General features: G+C 36.9%; 8 protein-coding genes across 8 annotated transcripts; 3 read left to right on the top strand and 5 right to left on the bottom strand.

Moving 5' to 3' along the window:
* Positions 7570-9323, top strand: LOC109225508 (UPF0678 fatty acid-binding protein-like protein At1g79260). Its single transcript, XM_019390195.1, has 4 exons — positions 7570-7806; positions 8061-8201; positions 8723-8791; positions 8994-9323. The coding sequence occupies exons 1-4, from the start codon at positions 7633-7635 to the stop codon at positions 9111-9113; spliced, it is 504 nt and encodes a 167-aa protein (XP_019245740.1). The 5' UTR covers positions 7570-7632; the 3' UTR covers positions 9114-9323.
* LOC109225510 (auxin-responsive protein SAUR68-like) lies at positions 9190-11122 on the bottom strand. The gene has a single exon (XM_019390197.1). It carries the CDS (start codon positions 9819-9821, stop codon positions 9375-9377), a length of 447 nt encoding a protein of 148 aa, XP_019245742.1. The 5' UTR covers positions 9822-11122; the 3' UTR covers positions 9190-9374.
* LOC109226046 (auxin-responsive protein SAUR68-like) lies at positions 11193-11630 on the bottom strand. Its single transcript, XM_019390851.1, has one exon. It carries the CDS (start codon positions 11628-11630, stop codon positions 11193-11195), a length of 438 nt encoding a protein of 145 aa, XP_019246396.1.
* Positions 13337-14206, bottom strand: LOC109225507 (auxin-responsive protein SAUR68-like). Its single transcript, XM_019390194.1, has one exon. It carries the CDS (start codon positions 14020-14022, stop codon positions 13489-13491), a length of 534 nt encoding a protein of 177 aa, XP_019245739.1. The 5' UTR covers positions 14023-14206; the 3' UTR covers positions 13337-13488.
* Positions 14749-15740, top strand: LOC109225512 (auxin-responsive protein SAUR21-like). Its single transcript, XM_019390198.1, has one exon. The coding sequence runs from the start codon at positions 14887-14889 to the stop codon at positions 15163-15165; it is 279 nt and encodes a 92-aa protein (XP_019245743.1). The 5' UTR covers positions 14749-14886; the 3' UTR covers positions 15166-15740.
* On the bottom strand, positions 16388-16976 carry LOC109225509 (auxin-responsive protein SAUR68-like). Its single transcript, XM_019390196.1, has one exon. The coding sequence runs from the start codon at positions 16958-16960 to the stop codon at positions 16505-16507; it is 456 nt and encodes a 151-aa protein (XP_019245741.1). The 5' UTR covers positions 16961-16976; the 3' UTR covers positions 16388-16504.
* Positions 17868-18444, top strand: LOC109225513 (auxin-responsive protein SAUR21-like). Its single transcript, XM_019390199.1, has one exon. It carries the CDS (start codon positions 17883-17885, stop codon positions 18159-18161), a length of 279 nt encoding a protein of 92 aa, XP_019245744.1. The 5' UTR covers positions 17868-17882; the 3' UTR covers positions 18162-18444.
* LOC109226045 (PHD finger protein MALE MEIOCYTE DEATH 1) lies at positions 18620-21382 on the bottom strand. The gene is made up of 3 exons (XM_019390850.1): positions 21088-21382; positions 20236-20479; positions 18620-20141 (listed from the first exon to the last, which is right to left on the bottom strand). Exons 1-3 carry the CDS (start codon positions 21380-21382, stop codon positions 18626-18628), a joined length of 2055 nt encoding a protein of 684 aa, XP_019246395.1. The 3' UTR covers positions 18620-18625.

Below are 22114 nucleotides of genomic sequence, written 5' to 3'. Positions count from 1 at the left end.
GTTTACCTTGAGTCTCCACCGCGACGACCCGAAGAGCTACTATCAATCCACCTGGATCTGTACACAAAGATGTACAGAAGTGTAGTATGAGCACACCACGACGGTGCCCAGTAAGTATCAAGACTAACCTCGGTGGGGTAGTGACGAGGAACAGTCAGGGCACCTACTAGTCAAATGACATGAACAGGATATGATAATAAAACATCAAGATAAAGATAACAAAGTAATATCAACTACGGAGAGAAAATCCAAGTACAACAGTATAAACAATAAAGGGAGAACACGAATAGTAACGAACGGAAACCAAGTAAATCAGATAACCCAAGCAATTCAACACTGACATAACAGAGGCGCAGACAAGTAAGAATGTATCCAAATAAAGAAAACAATGCCAACTCAATCAATCACATCATGTTTAATACACCATCCCGATCATTTCAATCCTCGATTTCTCATATCAAAATCTCAATTTTCGAACTTTCAGCACATATGGCACCTTGTGCCCACATATTTTCCATCTCACTCTTATCAACAAAATCCACATGATATACAATTCAAAATGTCCTTACAAATGCACTTAAGATGTTCAAGAAGTCCTATTTACATAATATAAATTAAATTACAATTTCTAAATAAATTTGGAAAATCGGCGAGAAAAGATGAGGTTGTTTTTAGAAATCATTCGCGTAAGAAAGTACCCCTTTCAAATTAAAATACAACATCGGAAGAATTATTACCTTTAACAGGGGAGTTAATAACTTAAAACTTAGTAGAAATTCCGTTTTAAGAAAAATACAACCTCAGACGGTTAAAGGAAATTTAACTGAGTAACTAATTGAATTAAGGATGTAACAATTATTGAAGTTTGAAGTATTGGAACATATAAATAAATAAATATATATAAACACGGTGAGGTATTGAAAACTTTGTGGGTTCTAACACAAAGGATCACAACAATAAAGGAATTAAACAGTTTAAACATTTGAATTGATAACATCAACTAAACATAGCAAACCGAAGGTGCACGGCACCAAAATCCAATTACTAACAAGGATAAGGAAACCAAACACAGAATTTCACTTTCATTTCATATCTTGTTGCAGGTGTGCAACCCGATCCCATTTCACATGTCTCGTTGCAGGCGTGCAACCTGCTCCCATTTCATATATCTTGTTGCAGGCGTGCAACCCGCTCCCATTTCATATATCTCGTTGCAGGCGTGCAACCCGATCCCATTTCATATATCTCATTGCAGGCATGCAACCCGCTCCCATTTCATATATATCTCGTTGCAGGCGTGCAACCCGATCCCATTTCATATATCTCGTTGATGACGTGCAACCCGATCCCATTTTATATATCTCGTTGCAGGCGTGCAACCTGCTCCCATTTCACATATATCTCGTTGTAGGCGTGCAACCCGATCCCATTTCATATATCTCGTTGTAGGCGTGCAACCCGTTCCCATTTCATAATCATCATCAATTATAAAAGAATCCCGGCAAGGGAATAATAAGGAAACAATAATATCCCGGCAAGGGAGTCAACAACAAGAATAAACACGTCCCGGCAAGGGAACCAACAGTAAGAATTAAATATGTCTCGGCAAGGGAATCAGCTATAACCAAACTTGTACCAACAATTAACTTCACAATGAAACCTCAGCTACACAGCAAGACATAATACGCACGTGATAACTACACCGGCAACCACAACAATTGGACATGTAACCTATTTGCACGAAGCCATAGAGGAACTCACAACCAAGAAGTATCGAAACAATAAGGAAGGCAATCGCTTCAATTAAGGCAATTTAGGGTCAATGTAACACGTAAGAATTAGAGGAAAGCTAACAACGTCATATGGAGCATATAGAGGCAATTTAAGCAACTAGGAAACCCAATCATAACAGGATACTTTTCATATAAGGACCTAAGAAACCTAGAGGCAAATTTCCCACAAATAAGTCCGAGCACACACTCGCCACCTCGTATGCATGGACTACAATTAGCATAGAAGACTCAATTCCTAAGGGGAAGTCCCCCACACAAGGTTATGCAAGATACTTACCTCAAAGACGAAAACTCGGTACTCTAAAATGGACTTCTCGGGCGAAAAGACCTCCGTACAACTCAAATCCAACTTGAGTCTCCACCGCGACGACCCGCACAGCTACTATCAATCCACTTGGATCTGTACACAAAGATGTACAGAAGTGTAGTATGAGCACACCACGACGGTGCCCAATAAGTATCAAGACTAACCTCGGTGGGGTAGTGACGAGGAACAGTCAAGACACCTACTGGTCAAATTCTCATTCCTTCTTCCAATTTGACGCTGAATCGTCCGTTAACTAAATTCAACCATGCACGCAAGCCAATACACATATGATGAAGCTGCTCGAGACCTCAAACTGCCGAACCGGACACAATTACCCAAAACGACCAGTCGGGTCGTTACATATATGTCTCTCTAAAAATCCTGTGCATCATTCTAGGGCAAAGCATATAGACATCAAGCATCATTTTATTAGAGATCGTGTTCTTAAGGGAAATATAGAATTATCTTTTGTTGGAACTACTGATCAATTAGCGGATATTTTTACTAAGCCTTTATTAGAGGATAGATTTTGCTTTTTAGGAGAATTACTTGGTATTATTTGCATTAATCATTAATATTAGGACCTATGTTTTACTTTTATTTTTTTGCATGCCTAATGTTCAAACTTTATATTTTTTTCTAATCATTAATTGCGCCTTCGAATTCCCTCTTTTTTCCTCTCTTTTCACATAAGTTGCAGAGTTTAAAGAAGGAAAACCAATCATCACGTCTGATCAACTGACACCCCTTCCTTTTCTGTACTCAACCGTCAGAAACCCTTCTTTTAATACCTGAAACCCCTTTTCAATCTCCATCGTACCCATCGCCTAGAAACCCTCTCCAAACTTTCTCCCACCAAAGCTCTCCCATGGACAAACACTCTAAAAATCCTTCAGCCTCTACCAGGAAGAGTACTCGCTGCAGAGCAAAACCCCTGTCTCAGCCTCCAGAACAAGTAGACATAGGGTCCGACCATTCGGAAGGTTTTGCCTCCTCTCAGGCGGACCTCTCAAATCATTCTCATACTTTAGGAGAAAAAGCCCTGGGAAAAAGACCTATGGAAGAACCCCCTAAATCCTTTACTCCAAAGAAGTCGAAAATAGATCTCTCTAGTTCCTTAGAGTCTGACCTAAGTTTTTGGGATTCTCCAAACAGGATTTCTTCATTGCTTTGAAAGACAAGCCAATTGCTCATGGAAGGGTAGTCGACCTTGATGACATGGAAGCCCTAAAATGTAAGGTAAAAGATCTGTTTGTTTATCAAGGCCGGTCAAAATTCTTTTCTATTTCCTCTCCTAAAGTCTATGAATCCCTAGTGAAAATATTTTATGCAAATCTTCGTTCTAGTAAGTCTGACAAGTTAGAATACTTAGTGTTAGGGAAGCGCATTATTCTTGATTGTGCCATGTTTGATTCAATTTTCCAGTGTAAGTGTTCTGATTTTCCCATGCTTTTCAAAAATTCCTGGCTTGATGATTTTGATATCACCTTTCATCAAGCAAAACGGCGTATTGCTGAGTGTCCATCTGAATCTCTCCCAAGCCAGTTAGGTCCAAGTGATGTTAGCTTTGAAACTCGTGTTCTAGCCCACATTGTTGCAACTACTCTGTTTCCTCGTACTGGCTCTTTCTCCACCTTCTCTCAAAGAGATACCTTTCTTGTCTATTGCATTGTGACAAAACTCAAGATCAAATGATCCTCCTGGGTCATCAATTTTATGATTGAAAGTGCTGATGATCCCACTAGTTTTCCTTATGGCATGGCCATCACTCGCATTCTGAAAGCTCATAATATTTCCATCTCTGTTTCAAAATCTTACAATTCCAGAGCGTTTTCGAGTATGAGGTATATATGTGTGTGAAGGGCTCATGGGTTAAGAAACAAGAAGGTGAGGTCAAACATGTTCAACCTGATCCAAAATCCAAACCCTCTGTTTCCCATCATAGTCCCAGTGACCCTGGCCTTGCTGAGAAACTAGTTGCCATTGACAATCAGCTGTCCGCCATCAAAGATTTTCTTGCTACTACTCAGTCCACTATTGGAGACATTCATGCAATCTCCAAAGAGACAGGGTCTGATGTTTCAAAGATAAAAGTTGCAGTTCTCAAAGTTAGGGAAAACACAGTCAAGGCATTCAAGGAGGTACACGACAGGCTTGATGGAGTGACTGTCTCAGCCAATGCCAGCTTTGATCAACTAAAGGAGGCGATTTGCAACACTCTTACTTATTTATTGCGTCATTAATGTGGAAGTTTTAGACAATATCTTTTGCTGTGCTGTTTTGGACTGGATAACCAGTCATTGGATGATTTTTCTTTTCTTTTGTTTTGCGCCATAACTCTGCAACCATATCATGCTATAAATCCCGTTTTAGTATATAGTATGTTTTTAACTTATCCCCTCTTTGCTGATGTCAAAAAGGGGGAGAAAGGATATATGTATATTCGTGCAGGTACATCCATTGCAAGGGAAGTCGACTATAGATACTATAGGAGAAACTGACTAAAAGAAGTAGTCCCAACAGCACCTCTTGAGGGGGAGTCATAGATTCTGCAGAAGAAGTCGACTAAAGGAAGTAGTCTCAACAACACCTATTGAGGGGGAGTCAACTGCACTCATTGAGGGGAGTAAAATACAGGGAAGTCAACTGATGCTTACATATATTATTTGTCATCATCAAAAATGGGGAGATTGTTAGGTTTTAGTTTTAATGATGAAAAATAATATAATTGCTATTGGTATAGGGACTCAAGGAAAGCATCCAAGATCGAAGTAATCACAAGGAAGGAATCAATTAAAGATTGAAACAACTAAAGATCCGGCAAGAAAATCAATCCGAGATTGATTGAAGCGGAAAAGAAGTATCGAAGATCTTGCAAGATTGCTATTACTGGAAGGACTAAAAATCAAGGAGAAAATCCGGCGCTATCAAGACCTGTAGAAGGAAAGCTATTAAAGTCCTCTCATCAAGGAAGAGCAACGGCAGATAACCTTATTCTTGGAAAGAATCAATTTCTTTCCAAGGATCAAATCTCTTGGGTTGGAAATCTCTTCAGCAACGGCCTCCTACAAAGTATTTATTCACATCCTTAAGCCTTAGAGAGACATACTTTGAACGAACCAAATACCCTCTCTTTGTTCTACTGCAAACAAATATTGTAGCTCTACTAGATCTGCTGTGTAACAAGTTAGAGAAGAAAGAGAGAAAAATACTTGTGAGGCATTGTATCAAAAAGAAACGAGTAACATAGAAACTGAGTCAACGGTGTAAACCACACCATTCACATTGCACTCAAGAAACTCATTCACTGAAAGAGAACTCCCTTGCAACCCAAGGGGCCTGGATTAGGATTCACATTGAATCCGAACCAGTATAAAAGTTTTGGTGTCTTTAATTCCTGCACTTTATTTCTGCATCTTGAATTCTGCTCTTCTTATTATCTCATTATTACATCTAATCGACTAATTAGAAAAATAATCAACTTGTAGCGATTAAAATATAAAAATAAATAATTCACCCTCCTCTTGTACTTTCAATCTTGACAGTTTTCTTTTTTCTAAAAAAGGGAAATCCGGTGCACAAGGCATCCCGTGTTCACCCAGGGTCCGGGGAAGGGCTGCACCCTAAGGGTGTGATGTAAACAGCCTAACCTAATGCAAGCATGAGTGGCTGCTTCCACGGCTCCAACTCGTGACCATAGGTCACACTGCAATTTCTTTATATAAAAAATACTGCATTAAATGTCATTAAAATCGTGCAACATTTTTTATCACTCACAGATAGCTATTGGACAGCAGGATTTAGAAGAACCTGATTCAATATAAACAGAAGAATATTGCTGAACTAGTATTTTTGACCTTTAGTTTTGTTAAATGGAAAATAGAGGCTAAAGTCTTCTATTTGAAGAGTCACGGTTCTTGACTTTTGTTTCAGGATAGCAGAATGATAACAGTACAGAAGTCAACCTTTGAACAAAGTTTTCTTTATTATGTCTTATTTGTAAAAGATGCAGCATTTGACAAAAGTTTCTTTTGAATTAGGAATACTTCCCTATACATTTGATTTTTGAAAGCCAAAACAAAGAGCACAAAACGCATGAATTCTCTACTATTACTCTTTCTATCTATAGAAGGTCATCATGATAGATGCAGCCTTGTAACTCATCTAAGCACAACATGGTTAACTTTTTCTTCTCGTTATTTTTATAGCAATCCCTCGGCTTCCAAAAAGAATAACACATTCAATATTTTGAAATAATTTTACTTTAAATTTTTTATTTTATTCTTAATGAAAATCTTTCTTCACGTCAATTTTTGCTATATTTAAAAACCAAAGTTTCAGAAGTCTTACTCTTTCCATCCCAATTTTTATGGTATATTTGACTGGACACATAAGCTTTAAACATGTGTTTGACTATAAATGATCTCATTAAGTGTAAAATGAAAATATTAAAGCTATTATTTCTAAATATAGAAAGTTGATATTATTTTTGTGACAAACTAAAAAGATAGTCTATCAAAGAAATTGGAATATAAAAAAAATATTTCTTAAATTTTATGTTAAAGTCAAATTATGTCACACAAATTGAAATTAAGGAACTCATTTTATTGGTCAAATCAAAGCTATGTAGTCATAATAAGCAGCCGTCCAAATAGTACTAGCATTTATTCGCAGGGGTGTTCAAAATCGAACCGAAACCGTTAACCAAACCGAACCGATGGCTTATTGGTTTATTGATATCGGATGGTGAACGGATTGAGATTTTATAATTAACAGCTTAACGGTTTGGGGGCGGATTACTCAAATTTCTTATTGGGTAAACCGTTAACCCGTCAATAATTTTTATATTTATACTTTTACCCCTATGTATATAAAATACTATTGAAACCCTAAATGGCTAAATCCCTAATTTCTATTTTCTAATTCTCAATTGTCTGCCGTCACCAGAGGCAGAGAAGTAATCAATCTCGTCTCTCTCTTAATTGAGAAGTCGAAAAATCGAAATCTGAATGATTAATACAGCCACCAGAGGTAGAGAAGTAATCAATCTCGTCTCTCTCTTAAATTAAGAAGTCAAAAAAATTGAAATGTGAATGATTAATACGTGTATGTCTGTATGAGTAGTCATGATGGTATTAAAAATTTGGTTAATACATGTATGACAGTATGAGTAGTCTTGAAGACTCTTCAATTCAAAAATACCGTTTGGTTAGATCTTAGATGGTATTAAAAATTTAGTATTGATTTAAAACTATATGGTATTGATTGAATGATTATTCAAAAAGTTTTTATTTGATTTAGCCGATAAGCCGCCCGATAATTGTTAATCCGATACCAATTCGCTCGTTGTCTTATTGAATGGCTGGCGGATCACTATATTTATAATCCGATAACCGTTAAGCGTAGTTATCCGTCCAGTGCGCCCGATAAGCAGGCCTATTTACTTGGTCAATGCAATGTACTCTAATAAGTATGGGGGAATTCAACAGTTCTGTCTTTTAGCTGAAAAGAAGAAGAAAAGGAAAAAAAATTATGGTGGATGAGGGAACTGTGTCAAATCAATCGGAAACGTTGCCGGTGCATCCGGCAGTAAAACCTATATCATTTCTGCTTGGGATTTGGAGAGGTGAAGGAGAGGGATTTTTCCCAACTATTTCCTCCTTCAATTATTCCGAAGAGCTCCAATTTTCACACTCTCCCAACAAGGTTAGCTTCCTTTTAATTTCGGAGCTAAATGCAATTTAGGAGATTCAATTGAATCCTATTCCTCAAGAAATTAGACTCCTTTTTGTCCCAATTTATGTAACACACTTTCCGTTTTAGTAGGTGTAAAAGATAATGATATATTTGGAAATAGTTTAACTTTAAATTTTTTATTTTATTAAACCCTCGGCTCAAAATACAACTCCTGACTGTACATGTGATATATTTTGCCTAAAATTTGCTTCTTTTATTATCAGCCTGTGATAGCTTATTCTCAAAAGACATGGAACTTGAAATCTGGACAACCTATGCATTCTGAGAGTGGATATTGGAGACCTAAACTCGACGGAACTATTGAAGTCGTCATTGCTCAGAGCACTGGTCTTGTTGAAGTCCAGGTGTTTTAATTTCCTTATGAATAACATGCAATTTATTGCATCCATAGACATTTTACATAAAAACTTTGCAACAATAACCCAAATTTGAGAGACTATTTCTGCGGAGTTTAAGTTATGTGCACAGACATATTTACAGTATCAAGTCACTTATAAGGTAATCATAGCTAAATATATATTACAAAATTAATTCGTAACCTGATAAAAATAGTAATCAACCTACTGTATGTACGGTAATTGGTATTGAAGGTAAAGTTTCACTGATACTGTACAAAAATGTAAACTGTCGAGTGTATCACTTAAATTCATTTCTGTGATTCATGGATCATGCCTCAGAATTTCATGTTATCAGATTTTTTAGATGTGCTAAGGACATTTTTTCCCTGGTAATTTGAAGTGACTTTTGATGTTAAAAAACAAGACTCATTGACAATCCAGGAGGTCAATTGTACATGTCGCGTGTTCGGGTTGTTTATCCATTTGGTCAACCATAAAATTATAATATTTCTACTTTGATTCTACAGAAAGGAACATATGACATGGAAGAGGGAGTTGTGAAGCTTAGCAGCGAACTGGTTGGCAATGCTTCCAAGGTAACCTCCTCTTGCAGCACTGCTCATCTAACTAGAAATTTCATAAGAGAATCCTTATATAAACAATGAGAAAGCATTTTGTAGTTGCAATAAGTTTTCGTTTTTCAATCAAGATTGACATGGCCTTTTGTATCAAAGTTTGGAAAAGAAACCCTTGATTGTTGGTGGAGGTAGCTGAAGTTTTGACTTTCCTGATGGACAGGTCAAGGAGATTACTCGAGTTTTTAAAGTGGAGAATTGTAAACTATCGTATGTCGTGGAAATGGCTACAAGTCTAATTGGTCTTCAGCCCCATCTCAGAGCCTCTCTTAAGAAGCTCTAGGCAGGCAGCTCATGACAAGAGATAGCAGTATCTATACTATAACCCTGATGCTTTTGTTCACTGGTCTTTGTGTTTATTGACATTTTATTGTTTGATAACCGTATTGACATTTTATCTTGTCCTGCCACAAGTATGGTATCGAATGTTAATTTCAAGATAAAGCTCTATTCCATCTGTAATAATACAGGCCTTCTGTTGTCTTTTTTTCAACTGCTATACAATCTATTTTGTGCTATCATTTACAAAACATGATGTCATGACTCAATAAACAAGAATCTGTTGATTTCCACTTTCTTGGTGCAAATAAGAAGTTGAACAGCAACATGAAGTAATTGAGAGGAGCAATGCTCTGTGAAGATCTCCAGCAGATAAACCTTTCTTGATTAGTGAAATGATGTAGTCCATGAAGTCTGAATCACACGGTAATGTAATAGGGCCACCACTCGGTAGCCCAAACTCTTCTTCAGACATGCTTAAAAGTTGCCCAATGACCTCATTTTCAAGGTAAGCTAAGGGAATGACGAACCGTGCTTGGTCAGCCGTATATACTACAAAGTGACCCTTTTCAACTACAGAGGATGAGGATGTATTACAACTGTCTGTATCACGGGCATTTCTTGGAGATGAAATCCTCTTCCTCTGCTTTGCCGCAAACTTCTGCCATCTCTTGGCCATATTGATGAGTTTCTTAGTACTAAGCATCTTCATTGCTCTGGAAAACTAGAAACAAGAAAGTAAATTAGAACCTTAGGGATCTTTGATGAATGAACTGATAATGCTTGTTTTATGATGAAAAGGCTCATGAAAGGAGGATTATTTATACAAGAGGTTGTAGACGGGCTTTGAGTTGGAGCTGAAGTTATGTTACTAACAACAAAAGGCAAAGCCATGTGCTTATGCCTTTTGGCCAGGTTGATATGGGGCCTTAAATTTGTGGATGAAGTTAGATTGAAAGGATAAAAGATGATAAGTTTCTTCCTTTCTTCACTTTGGTCGACAACTGATTAGGCCTATTAGTTATGTTATCAGCTCATGCTTGAGACTTCTCACCAATGACAATAAGTTGATACAATTAGATGTTGAATTGCTGGTAAAAGGCAAAACCATGTGCGACTCCCTTCTTGATCATGTAGATGGGGGACATTTAAACTGTCATCTTGGCTGGTTGTGCTAGGAAAACCACTGCATTAAAGTTATTAGATAAGGACACAAGGATATTAGTGTAAATGTTTGTAAATTGAAAATTTGGTGAGTTAACACTGGTCACAAATTTTACTCAAAGACACATTTAACAGTAAGAAAACCCAATCTTTAGTTGATAGTGTCGAAACAAATGGGGGAATAGCAACCAAAGAAAAATCTACTTTATCAATTAATTTAATAAGTCTTTTTCTTTTCTTTGGTGGAGGGAGAGGTGTGCATATGAAGAAGATCAAAAGATGATATCTTACAAAATGGTGTGGTTTATTTAGAAGAAAGTGAAGGACGTAACAATTGAAGGGATATTGTTCCCTTGAGAAAAAATAAATGTGATAAAGCGACTGCAACATAGATGTACGAATGGTTCTTGACTTTTGTTTCAGTATAGAAGTTTGCTCTCTATACTGCTTGAAAAGATGGCTTTATTCAGCCCTTGACACAACTTTCCATTTGATATATTAAGGGTGTGTGACCTACAGAGATCTATAACCCTATTGGTTAGAATATGAAAGTTCTGTAATGTTATAGTCCTTGTCATGTAATATTCCAAAATCAAAAGATTGGATCCCTGCTTATTGTTCACTGCTTGTTTTGTTAAAATTTTCTAGGCTGGTCCCAAAATTGACCACATAAAAATTTGTAATCCACATCATATTGTCTGTTCATCCATTCTCATTTAATGTTGTCATAATTAGTGGAGTTCAATCAAATTATAGGACTACTAGAAAGCAAATAAAAGAATCAGATTCTCCTAAATGATCAGAAAATTAAAGAGTTTGGAGACAAGAATAGAGAATTCTGATGAATAATTGAGATTTTAATATGCTGTACACTTGTGGAGTATTTTGTATCCTAGACTACTACAAAACTTATCATAGGTCAATAAACTAGCACTTGGGGATTTCTTTGTTCTTGAAGGCATAAAGCTGATGAGCATTGGCTCGAAGCAACTGATACAAGCAACGCTTTCTGAAGATCAGCAGATACACCTCTTCTGATGAGTGATATAATATAGTTCATGAATAGTGCATCACATGGTAAAGTGATAGGGCCATCACTTGGAATTCCAAACTCTTCTTCAGACATGCGCAACAGTTGTCTGATTACCTCATGTTGTAGATAAGCCAACGGAACTACAAATCGCTTCTGATCAGTTGTATAGACCACAAAATACCCTTTACCAACTATGGAAGTTGGTGTGCTACAACTTTCTGCGTCATGGTAGTTGGATCTTGGAAAAGAAATTCTCTTCCTTTGTTTGGCTGCAAAATTTTGCCATTTCCTTGCCAGCTTGATCAGTTTCTTAACATCGATCATATTGATTTTCTTTGGAATAAAGGAATGAGAAAAACTTGAGGATATTTTTGAAGGTTTGATTGTGCTATCTGCTTGATGATCAAAATGTGGCTCATCGGAGCAGTTTATTTATAGTAAGGCTAGAGAATAAATTTCAATTATAAGCTGTGGTTATCAACCTTAGTTAGGTGTGCTCGGAAGAATCATGTGCTGCTGTTGAATATGGGACCTACTGCATTGTGGATATCGCTGGTTGTCTAATTTTTCAGTTCTACCATTTTGCTCTGTAGTGTAGTATAAGAACAAACACAGCCAAGCTTGAGTAGGACTAATAAAATGTAACAGACATCATGTAAGGGACCTAAGAACTGTGGTATTTGTGTTGATATGCCTATCTGGTTATCCTTCTTTTCTGAGTCTGTGTCAAGCCAAGTGGTCCAGAATTTTGTCATGAGCTATATCCATTCTAGTGGCTTTTAATTTTAAGTTTGCTGAACCATGTACAAATTGTTTCCCTTAAACAATTTGTACACTAGTAAAGCAGGAATTATAGCTTGTAAGTTGAGGAGTTAGAGATTAGCACTCCAAGCTTAGTAAAGGGAAGGCTTGTTAGTACCGAAGATGAATGAAGAAACTTTACCCAAGAGAAGGAATTTTATTCCGGGGTTTTTGGTCGAAGAGATGCCAGGACATTCTTTTACTATCAAACATTTTCATTTTGACTTGAAAAATAAGAACTTTTGCAATTCATTGTTTCATCCGCTTCTCTTGGTGTGAAATTTGGCAGTAGCATTTTACCGCTGCTATGACCAGAAAATATCGTGGGAGTAAGAGACACTTAAATCTTCACTTTGGTCGACAACAGAATGGACCTATCAAGTCACACTTTAGGACTTCTCGTCTCGCCAACTTGAAGAGTTTGAGACCTCTGAATGAAGACTAGTTCTCTCTGTGATAGATTAAGTTCGCTTAACAACTCTGCCGGTGTGAGCTCGCTTACATTGCCGGTCCCAAGCTCGAAAAGGAGGAAGGTTGCGTTAGGTTAGCAGCTTGCGTAAAACTTGCTAATTCATGATGGAACTCATAATTTACTTGCACTTTTATGTTTTTTGGTAATGAATAATGATATCAGTTGAGCTTAATGAAAAGAATGAGGATTCATATTGCCGATCCCAACTTGTTTGAGACCGAGGCGTAGTTGTTGTTGTTGTAGATTAAGTTTGTTGAACCATGTGCTGCCTGCCTGCCTTGTCCTTTTGGTAGGGGACCTTCACATTGAATATTAGACTTCTTCCTACCTACTCTCATCTTTTGTTGACTTATTAGTTATGATATCAAGTCTTCCTATGTGCAAATGGAAAGGATCAACTGCCCTTTCCATTGTCCAAAATTTGCTAATTTTCTTGGGCTTTAATACCTACTGGCTACTTGCTATTGTTCATGTAATTGTTTATAAATTGAAAATGGCAAGTTAAAAATTGTTTACAATTTACTTAGAAGACAACATTAACAACAAGGAAACTAAATCATCTTGGTTGAAATTAGACTTTTGCGGAAGCCCCTGGTGCATCCTCTTACAATTAAGTCAATAGTCTTTTTTTTTTACTTCTTCATGCTGGAAAGAATGATTTAATGAAGCTTTTGACATTACGTTCTTTGAATTGAGCTTATCAACTTACCCGGTGATTGTGAAAGCCACAAGCTATATATTCTAGGTGCAAGACTACTAAAGAGCAACGAATATGCAATTAGATTTTCCCAATTTATAAAGAATAAAACAGTTTGGATAAGAATATGGAGTTTTCATGACAATTAGATGCTAACATTATGTAAACTTGTTGAGTATCATGTATAAATTACAAAACATATTGAAGTTAGCTCAACAAACTAGGAGTTGCCGGTGACTTGGTTCTTGAAGGTATGAAGCTGATGAGCATCGAGTGGAAGCGACTGATACAAGCAAAGCATTCTGAGGATCTACAGTTACACCTCTTCTGATGAGTGATATGATGTAATTCAAGAATAAGGCATCACATGGTAAAGTGATAGGGCCATCACTTGGAAGTCCAAACTCTTCTTCAGACATGTGCAATAGTTCTCTGATTATCTCGTGTTTAAGATAAGCCAAAGGAACCACAAATCGCTTCTGATCAGTTGTATACACCACAAAATGCCCTTTGCCAACTATAGAAGATGATGTGCTACAGCTTTCTGCATCATTGTAACTTGATCTTGGTAAAGAAATCCTCTTCCTTTGCTTAGCTGCAAACTTCTGCCATCTCCTTGCCATTTTTATCAGTTTCTTAATACTGACCATATTGATTTCTTTGGAAGATAGGAAAGTAAAAATAGGTTGGTTACTTTTCAAATGGTTTGAGTAATTGCTATCTGCTTGATGATCAAAATGGCTCATGGAAGCAGTTCATTTATAGTTGAGGCTAGAGAATGAATTTGAATTGTAGCTAACGTTGTCAACCTGAGTTAGGTAGGCACGGCAGAATCATGTGCTGCTGTTGAATATGGGACCTAATGAATTGTGGATATGGCTGGTTGTCTAGTTCTGCAATTGAAGAAAAGAAGTTAATGCATTTCTTCCCTTTTTATGTGCAGAATAACAACAATGGGCTATGCTAAAGTAGAATTTAAAGAATGAGTCATATAATTGATCTTTCTTATTGAGTTGATGAAAACAGCAGACAAGTTCATTTAATTGGATTGTGAGAAATTTGTTGTTATTCTACAAATATGGTATAAAATTCTATGTGCTTGTCTAAGAGTTAGAAGGCAGTGGCATGTGATATTTCATGTCATGTTATCTTTCTTTCTCTTGTGGTATTTCTGTTGCTATTCCTATCTGGCATTCTCTGTCACCTCACCTCTAAACCAGGTGGTCCTGGACTAAATCATCAAATTTATCCATTTTTGTGGATGTTATTTTAAGTGTGTCTTTTTCTGCTCCCTATCATAAGAAGCAGTAGGGCCTAGTGTCGTTGTTCAACAAAATTTATGGTCTAAGTTATTTGACAATAATAGAGTAGGCAAAACCATGTGAAACTTCATATGCCATTGTCTCTCACCTGTAGCCACCAATTTCTCTTAACCACTGAACTTTTGGATATGAAACTTGTCATAAACTTATATATAATCTGACCCAAAGCATTTGATTAAAACACAAGTATCCTGACATTCAAAAAACTTCCATTTTCTGTGCAATTCTCAAAGTTCTCGTTCTTTATTTTCCTTCATTATTTATAGTTACATCATATTCCTCGAGACTATGGGTATCAAAGTGACTCCATTTATTCAGGCTACTCGAACCCTAAGGAGGTCTTCAACAACTGGAGGTGTTCCAAAAGGACATTGCGCAGTATATGTAGGAGAGAGCCAGAAGAAGCGATTCGTTGTGCCAATATCATACCTGAGCCAGCCTTTATTTCAAGACTTGTTAGCTCAAGCCGAGGAAGAGTTTGGATTTGATCATCCAATGGGCGGTCTCACAATACCTTGCAAAGAGGAAGTGTTCATTGATCTCACCTCCCGCTTGAGGAGATTATGAGTAGGACCATGGTGCAGATTCTTCTGCCCATGAAATTTTGTAAAGCAATAGTTTAGAAATGAGAAAGATGAGTGATAGTAGAGATGTCACTTCCATTTAAGTGGGACTTGACAATGAGGGAAACAATTCCTTGTTTTTACTTAACCATTTTGTATAGTAGTAGTAGAAAACAAGGATTTTCTGCTTGTAAAGTTTGTTAAAATGACTAACCTCCTGTCATATGAATATAGCCAAATTTTATTCAAGCAAATTTTTTAAAGTCAGTTGATTGGAAGACTCAAAAACCTTTTATATGTTCATGTTTCCTACTTCAGTAGACGAATGTGCCTGACATTTTGCATAATTGTGCTGCTGGCTCTATTGACACCAACAATTAAGTACTACTATAGCTATTTACAGCTCTTCGACCCTCCTTTCTGTGTCTGTTAAAACTCCTAAAAGTTTAAAAGCTCCAGATCTCCAGATGCTTTGTTTTGTGTTTTCTGTCTCAATTTCTAAATTCAGCAGCCGATGACTTCTCTCAGAGAAGCAAGGGAAATGTTTGTTGCTCTACAAAGATGAGAAATTCTGTTTCATTGAGCGATAGGCCATAGTTTCGGTGCTCCATAATTTGTCCAAACTTGAGGCTGCTTTACTCTTCAATTCCACTAAGCCTATCAGAGACCATGTCTTGTAAGTCTAGAGAAATGCACTATTCAAAGTCTTTTTGAATCATTGCAACTTACTAAACTACTTGTTCTTGGCAGGTGGTTTGTCTTGCAGTCTTTCCAGATATTATTACTTATTTACATCCAAGCTATAAGGTAATTGAAATTACACATGTAAATATCTTTACATATTTGTGAGCATGTCCACTATCACTTAAGACCTGCGCTCCGGTATTATGGCCAGGGGAAAACTTGTAGGATCCATTTGTACATTTGGATATGAATGACCTATTACCAGAAACAATAATCAAAGTGGTGGCCAATTAGGGTGGCGTAGGATTAGCTTTCTAATTGGTTGTCGTAATTTGCAGCTTCCTTTCAATCTATACTTATCAAGCATTAACATTAACTGCAAAGGAAGTCTGGAAAAGTAACAGTTAATGATTTCACTTCGTTTAAACTCTTTACAATTAATTTTTCATGTCATTTAAACTTGTGTTGTTTTGATTCATACGTCTCTAAGTTTTCGATAGACAAAGTCAATTGCCTGCAATAAAATAATAGTGCTACTCCAAGATGAGAATGTTAAAGCTCTATTCCATATCTAATGAAACAAATTTCAGTTGCCTATTTTTCTTCTGCTATACAATCTGTTTTGAGCTATCATTTACAAAATATGACCGTTTCATGTCTCAATAAACAAGAATCTGTTGATTTCCACTTTCTTGGTGAAAGGAAGAAGTTGAACAGCAACATGAAGGAATTGAGAGGAGCAATGCTTTGTGATGATCTCCAGCAGTTACACCTTTCTTGATCAGTGACATGATGTAGTCCATGAATGCCGAATCACATGGTAATGTTATAGGACCACCACTTGGTAGTCCAAACTCTTCTTCGGACATGCTTAAAAGTTGCCTAATGACCTCATTTTCAAGGTAAACCAAGGGAATGACAAAACGCGCTTGATCATCTGTATATACTACAAAATGACCCTTTTCAACAATAGAGGATGAGGATGTACTGCAACTGTATTTATCACTTCCATTTCTTGGAAGTGAAATCCGCTTCCTCTGCTTGACCGCGAACTTTTGCCATCTCCTTGCCATTTTGATGAGCTTCTTGGTACTGACCATTGTCTTTCTTTCCATTTTTCTTTTTCTTGAAAGTAAGGAAGCAAGAAAGTAAACTAAAAATTTAGAAACTTTTGATGGCCGAATAGATAATGCTTTTACTTGATGATGAAAAATGTCCACAGAAAAAGGGGGTTATTTATACAAGAGGTTGTAGACAGGCTTTGTAGTTGGAGCTGAAGTTTTGCTACTAACAACCAAAGGCAAGGCCATGTGCTGATGCCTGTTGGCTATGTTGATATGGGACCTTAAATTTGTGGATGAAGCTAAGTTTCTTCTTTTTTTTACTTTGATCGACAACCGGGGCCTATTAGTAATGATATCAGCTCATACTTGGTTACTTCTCACCAATGCCCATAATTTGAAACCATTAGCTGAGCAATTGCAGGTTAGAAGCAAAACCATGTGCTTCTCCCTTCTTGGTCATGTAGATAGGGGACCTTTGATTTCTCATCTTGGCTAGTTTTGCTATAAAAGAACAAATGCATTAAAGCTGAGTTTAGGTTAATAGGAGTATGAGAAACCTGCTGTTATTCCACAAATATGGCCTAAAATACTAAGTTCTTGTCAAGGAGTTAGAAAGAAATACCATGTGATACTTAGTCATACACTTCATCCACTCTTGTGGCTTTTATTTTAAGGGTGTCTTTTTCTGTTCCAAATCTGAGAAGCAGTAGGGCCTAGTGTTGTTGTTCAACAAATTTATGGTCTGAATACTTTGAAAATACCAGAGTAAGCAAAACCATGTGAAACTTCATGTGATGTTGTCTATCACCAGTTGGTTATGAGACTTACCATTAACTTATATAACACAAAGGATTTGAGCAAAACACAAGTATCCAGATTACAAAAGAAAACTTCCATTTTCTGTACAATTCTCAAATTCTTGTTCTTTTTTTTTTCCTTCACCATTTTGAGTTAACAAATACTCCTTGAGACAATGGGTATCAAAATGACTCCATTTATTCAGGCTAATCGAATCCTAAGGAGGTCCACAACAAGTGGAGGTGTTCCAAAAGGACATTGTGCAGTATATGTAGGGGAGAGTCAGAAGAAGAGATTCGTCGTGCCAATATCATACCTGAGGCAGCCTTTATTCCAAGACTTATTAGCTCAAGCTGAAGAAGAGTTTGGCTTTGATCATCCAATGGGCGGTCTCACAATACCTATCGAAGAGGATGAGTTCATTGATCTCACTTCCCGCTTGAGGAGATCATGAGTAGGACCGTGGTGCAAATTCTTTTGCCTATGAAATTTTGTAAAGTAGGACTAGAGATGAGAAAGAGGAGATTGTAGAGTTCATTGTATAGTTCAGAACCACAAGAACCTTTGGATGGAACATTTCCCATGTAAAATTTATTACTAGCAGAAGTTCTAATTCTTATTAATCACTTTAGTCACATTTACCTAGACAACTCTTATTCTTTCAGTCTTTCAGCTTCATAGCCTGCTGTTTTTCATTCTTATTTCTTTCTATCAAACAAGTAAATGTACTTTAAGTGCTGAAAGAAATGTGTAAACAAGCAGGGAATGCGCAGGATATATGAATCATCATTGATTATTGAGTTTGTCCTTAAAAGAATCGAGTAACACGTGTAACAACAGAAAAAAACACAGAAAAACTGCACAAGTATATGACTGACTGTTATGGCTATACAGAATTGCCACTCTCTGCCCCTAACTTCAGTATATACCAAATTCAGAATCACAAGGCACTAGTGATGTCGCATAAAGACCAAACTCAAAGCTGTTCTGTGCTCTTGGTGGTGCAAGTGAAGTGCAACAAGCCTCACACACAAACAACGGTGGCACAACCTCAGAATCCTCGATCCCACAGCAGCGAGTGTGCTGCCATATCTCACATATATCACACGAAACCATCCTTTCACCATCATCGTCCCGAGCCCCACACCTACAGTTCACTGTCCAATTATCAGCCCCTCCTTCATTTTTCAACTCACTTTCCAAATCCAACCCGAAACCCCTCACCCAAAGTTCTGAGCCTGACTCGATAATGCCAAAGAGCACTTCACAATCTTCCATTGTTTCCATCCCTACAATATCCGTTACCATAAAATTGTCCATAATGCAATATGTGTCCCTCATTGCAGACTCAATAGCTGTTTTTAAATCACCAATTGTCGAATGTAGAGGAACTTCAACCATCTCTCCCGGGGGATATCCCTTTCTAAGTACAGCTTCCAAACCACTAGAACTTGGCAAAATGCAGCAGATGAACCTCAACAATATGTCATCTGGATCATCCCTAAATGGCCATTCCTTCACAAAATGCTTACTATCCAAAACTGTCCTAACAGCTAGCTTTAGCACATCAGATTCTGCAAAGCTTAATAGCAGATTATTATACAAGCATAAAACATCATTGTAAACATCAGTTCCAGGATAAACAGCATAGTTATGAACTGGCTCAGGGAGCTTTTCTTGTTCAGATTGATCACAATTCCGAAGCTCCTGAATCGTGTACTCCAACACCCTGGTAGCTCGATTCACAGCACGACGAACTACATAGCCTCCAACGATCACATTATTCATCGATTTCAGAACATAATCAATCAACCCCGTATCGCCAATGTGGAGACGAGCAGCATCACGCGCCTCCTGCCTACTCATACCACAACTTCCGAATCTGTTTGTTGCTTTCTTTTCTTTCAATGCATCAACAATCACATCTGCAGTGAACTCAAGTCTTCTCACTGGCCATCTACTGTCAAGAGATGCCGCAATGTTAGAAAACTTTCTATACCTTGCTGATTTTTCCTTCCCCTCAGATTTGCTTGGTGCAGCATTTCTTATCAAATATCTCGACGAAGAACATGCTCTTACAACAGGAGCAACATTTGGCTTCTCCTTAATTGAATTGCAGGACTTCACAGCAAGCATGAATCTGAAGAGGTCACGGGCCGTAGTTAAAGGAGTGTCACTCAAACCTCTATAGCAAACAACCATCTGTTTCATTACATTGGATCTGCTGCTGTATCTGAAATCATCAATCACCTGATCAAGTTCAATTGAGCTGAGCATTTCAATAGCTCTTTCATAATTGTGCTCCATTATCCCAAAACTTCCATGGCTAAATTTGTAATCCCATCGGCCAAACCACGTATGCCCATAGGCAACCCCATACAACAAACGCAAATCCATTGAATGCTTCTTCGATATATCTTCAACAGTGATTTTCCTTCAAAAAACAGATGAAAATATTTCAAGAACTCAACTAATACATTCAAAACCTGAATCTGATACATCAAATACTTTAGAGAAATGTTTATTACCGAGCTCTAAGATTAGTGCAAATACGATCCCAAAGGTCCATAACTTCGCGGCCACAGAGAAATTTGGATCCGCCTTCATTTCCATTAATGCAAATCAAATGCCCAAATCCGTTACAATGAATCAAACCATGCAAAATGTGAGTTTGATCATCAAAAACACCATCATTAAGATGCTGGTTCCATTCACAATCAGCTGGAATAATCAAATGGTACTTCCTCTTTGAAACAAAATGATGACTCCAACCTGAAAATTCACAAAATCCTCATAAATCCTTAAACCCCATAAACCCCAAAACAAAATACTCTAATAAAAACAATAAATTTCCACAACCAACTCACAAATAAATAGAACTGAAGGGTGTTCAAATTCAAACAGAACGTACCAAAACTCAAATCTAAAAAATATGAAGGAATTCCCAAAACCCAAATTCAAAAATCAGTTTAAAGACAAAATTCAAATCTTACAAAAAAAAGAAAAGAAAAAATACTATAACCAATAAATGACCAAAAATGTGTTCAAATTTATGAGTTACCAGCACAATTGCAGCAATCAAAATCCTTAAACCCATAAACCCGAAAATTCAAATCTCCCCAAAAAATTATGAAATGCTTGGAAAAAAATAATAAGAATTTCCCAAAACCCATATTTCAAAAATCAAATACAAAAACAAAAGGGTGTTCAAAAACTCAAAAATTACCAGCTCTTAGAGTTTAAATCTCAACCCCCCCCCCCCCCCCAGCCCAGAAAAAAAATCGAGAAATGCTTAAAAAAACCAAGAATTTCCCCAGAACCCGAATTTCAAAAATCACTAAAAAAAACACCAAAAGGTTGTTGATAAATTCAAGACATACCAGCACATCTACAGTGATCACAAAAACTTCTATCATTATTCTTCACGTTTTCTTCAATGGTATAGAGAGGAATCACAACGCCTCTGTTTTTATGCACTAAAAATGTACTCCAAATTTGCATTCCTTCTACTGTATACTCCTCAAGCTCAGCACATTGTTGAAGATACAATCGAACATTATCTCGAAACGGACCCGTTGGTTTAATTGGACAACCCGGATCAAGAAAGCTATGAAAGCCATAAAAATTTGGTGTTCTTTTACTCTTCTTGTAAGCTTCAAAAATCTTCGTAGACATTTTTGAGAACTGAAATTTTTTCTGAGTTAGCGTTTTTTTCTCTATTTTGAATTTTGGTTTTGGGGGTTTGGGCTTGTTGGGGGGGGGGGGGGGGGTTAAGTAACAGTTTGGAAGTTGAAGTTTGTTGAAGAAAGAAGACTGTTATAGCTCTGTGTGTTGTTTCAAACGGTTGAGTATTTTTTCAGATGCGCGCGTTAGAGGTTGTGAAATGACGGGAATAACCTTGGGGTTTAACAATTTAAAATTTGAAAATGAAATTGACGGTGATGATGAGAAATTAAAGGCGTTTGCAGCCGTTGATTTAAGATTTTGTTTGACTGAGAAGTGACGACTCGAAACAGATTACTGTCTTTTGCTTACGTGGCATAAATGGAAAAGAGATTTTTTTTTCTCGGTCTTCTCTAAATTCTCTCTCAAATAATCTAATATTTAACGAAAATAATTAGGAAAATGACACTGTATAGCCGCTCTCAAAATAATAGCCAAAAATATATATTTTTGTGTATTGTTTGTGTGTGTGTATATATACACATATATACACTCTGTATGTTATATACAAAAATTATACTGTATAAATTTTATACACTTTTTCGGCTACCAAATGTAAATAGTTTCTGGCGCAGGTTAAAAGTGAAAAAAACCCAAAATAATTGCAGTTTTTAGGTATATGCATGTCTTTTCAAATTTAGCTTTAATAATGCGAGGTTAATATTTTTTTGGTAATTAAATTTC

The sequence above is a fragment of the Nicotiana attenuata genome, chromosome 5 (assembly GCF_001879085.1).
Source record: "Nicotiana attenuata strain UT chromosome 5, NIATTr2, whole genome shotgun sequence".
Classification (NCBI taxonomy): domain Eukaryota; kingdom Viridiplantae; phylum Streptophyta; class Magnoliopsida; order Solanales; family Solanaceae; genus Nicotiana; species Nicotiana attenuata.
The sequence above is the reverse complement of the archived record's forward strand: the minus strand, read 5'-3'. Positions and strand labels throughout refer to the sequence as shown.

Coding starts and splice junctions, on each gene's coding strand:
- LOC109225510 (XM_019390197.1), bottom strand. CDS start 9,821: ATGAAGATGCTTAGTACTAAGAAACTCATCAATATGGCCAAGAGATGG.
- LOC109225512 (XM_019390198.1), top strand. CDS start 14,887: ATGGGTATCAAAGTGACTCCATTTATTCAGGCTACTCGAACCCTAAGG.
- LOC109225507 (XM_019390194.1), bottom strand. CDS start 14,022: ATGAGCCATTTTGATCATCAAGCAGATAGCAATTACTCAAACCATTTG.
- LOC109225509 (XM_019390196.1), bottom strand. CDS start 16,960: ATGGAAAGAAAGACAATGGTCAGTACCAAGAAGCTCATCAAAATGGCA.
- LOC109226045 (XM_019390850.1), bottom strand. CDS start 21,382: ATGTCTACGAAGATTTTTGAAGCTTACAAGAAGAGTAAAAGAACACCA. Junction 20,480..21,087: donor TGATCACTGTAGATGTGCTG/GTATGTCTTGAA, acceptor GTGAATTTTCAG/GTTGGAGTCATCATTTTGTT. Junction 20,142..20,235: donor TGCACTAATCTTAGAGCTCG/GTAATAAACATT, acceptor TGTTTTTTGAAG/GAAAATCACTGTTGAAGATA.
- LOC109225513 (XM_019390199.1), top strand. CDS start 17,883: ATGGGTATCAAAATGACTCCATTTATTCAGGCTAATCGAATCCTAAGG.
- LOC109225508 (XM_019390195.1), top strand. CDS start 7,633: ATGGTGGATGAGGGAACTGTGTCAAATCAATCGGAAACGTTGCCGGTG. Junction 7,807..8,060: donor TTTCACACTCTCCCAACAAG/GTTAGCTTCCTT, acceptor TTTTATTATCAG/CCTGTGATAGCTTATTCTCA. Junction 8,792..8,993: donor TGGTTGGCAATGCTTCCAAG/GTAACCTCCTCT, acceptor CCTGATGGACAG/GTCAAGGAGATTACTCGAGT.
- LOC109226046 (XM_019390851.1), bottom strand. CDS start 11,630: ATGATCGATGTTAAGAAACTGATCAAGCTGGCAAGGAAATGGCAAAAT.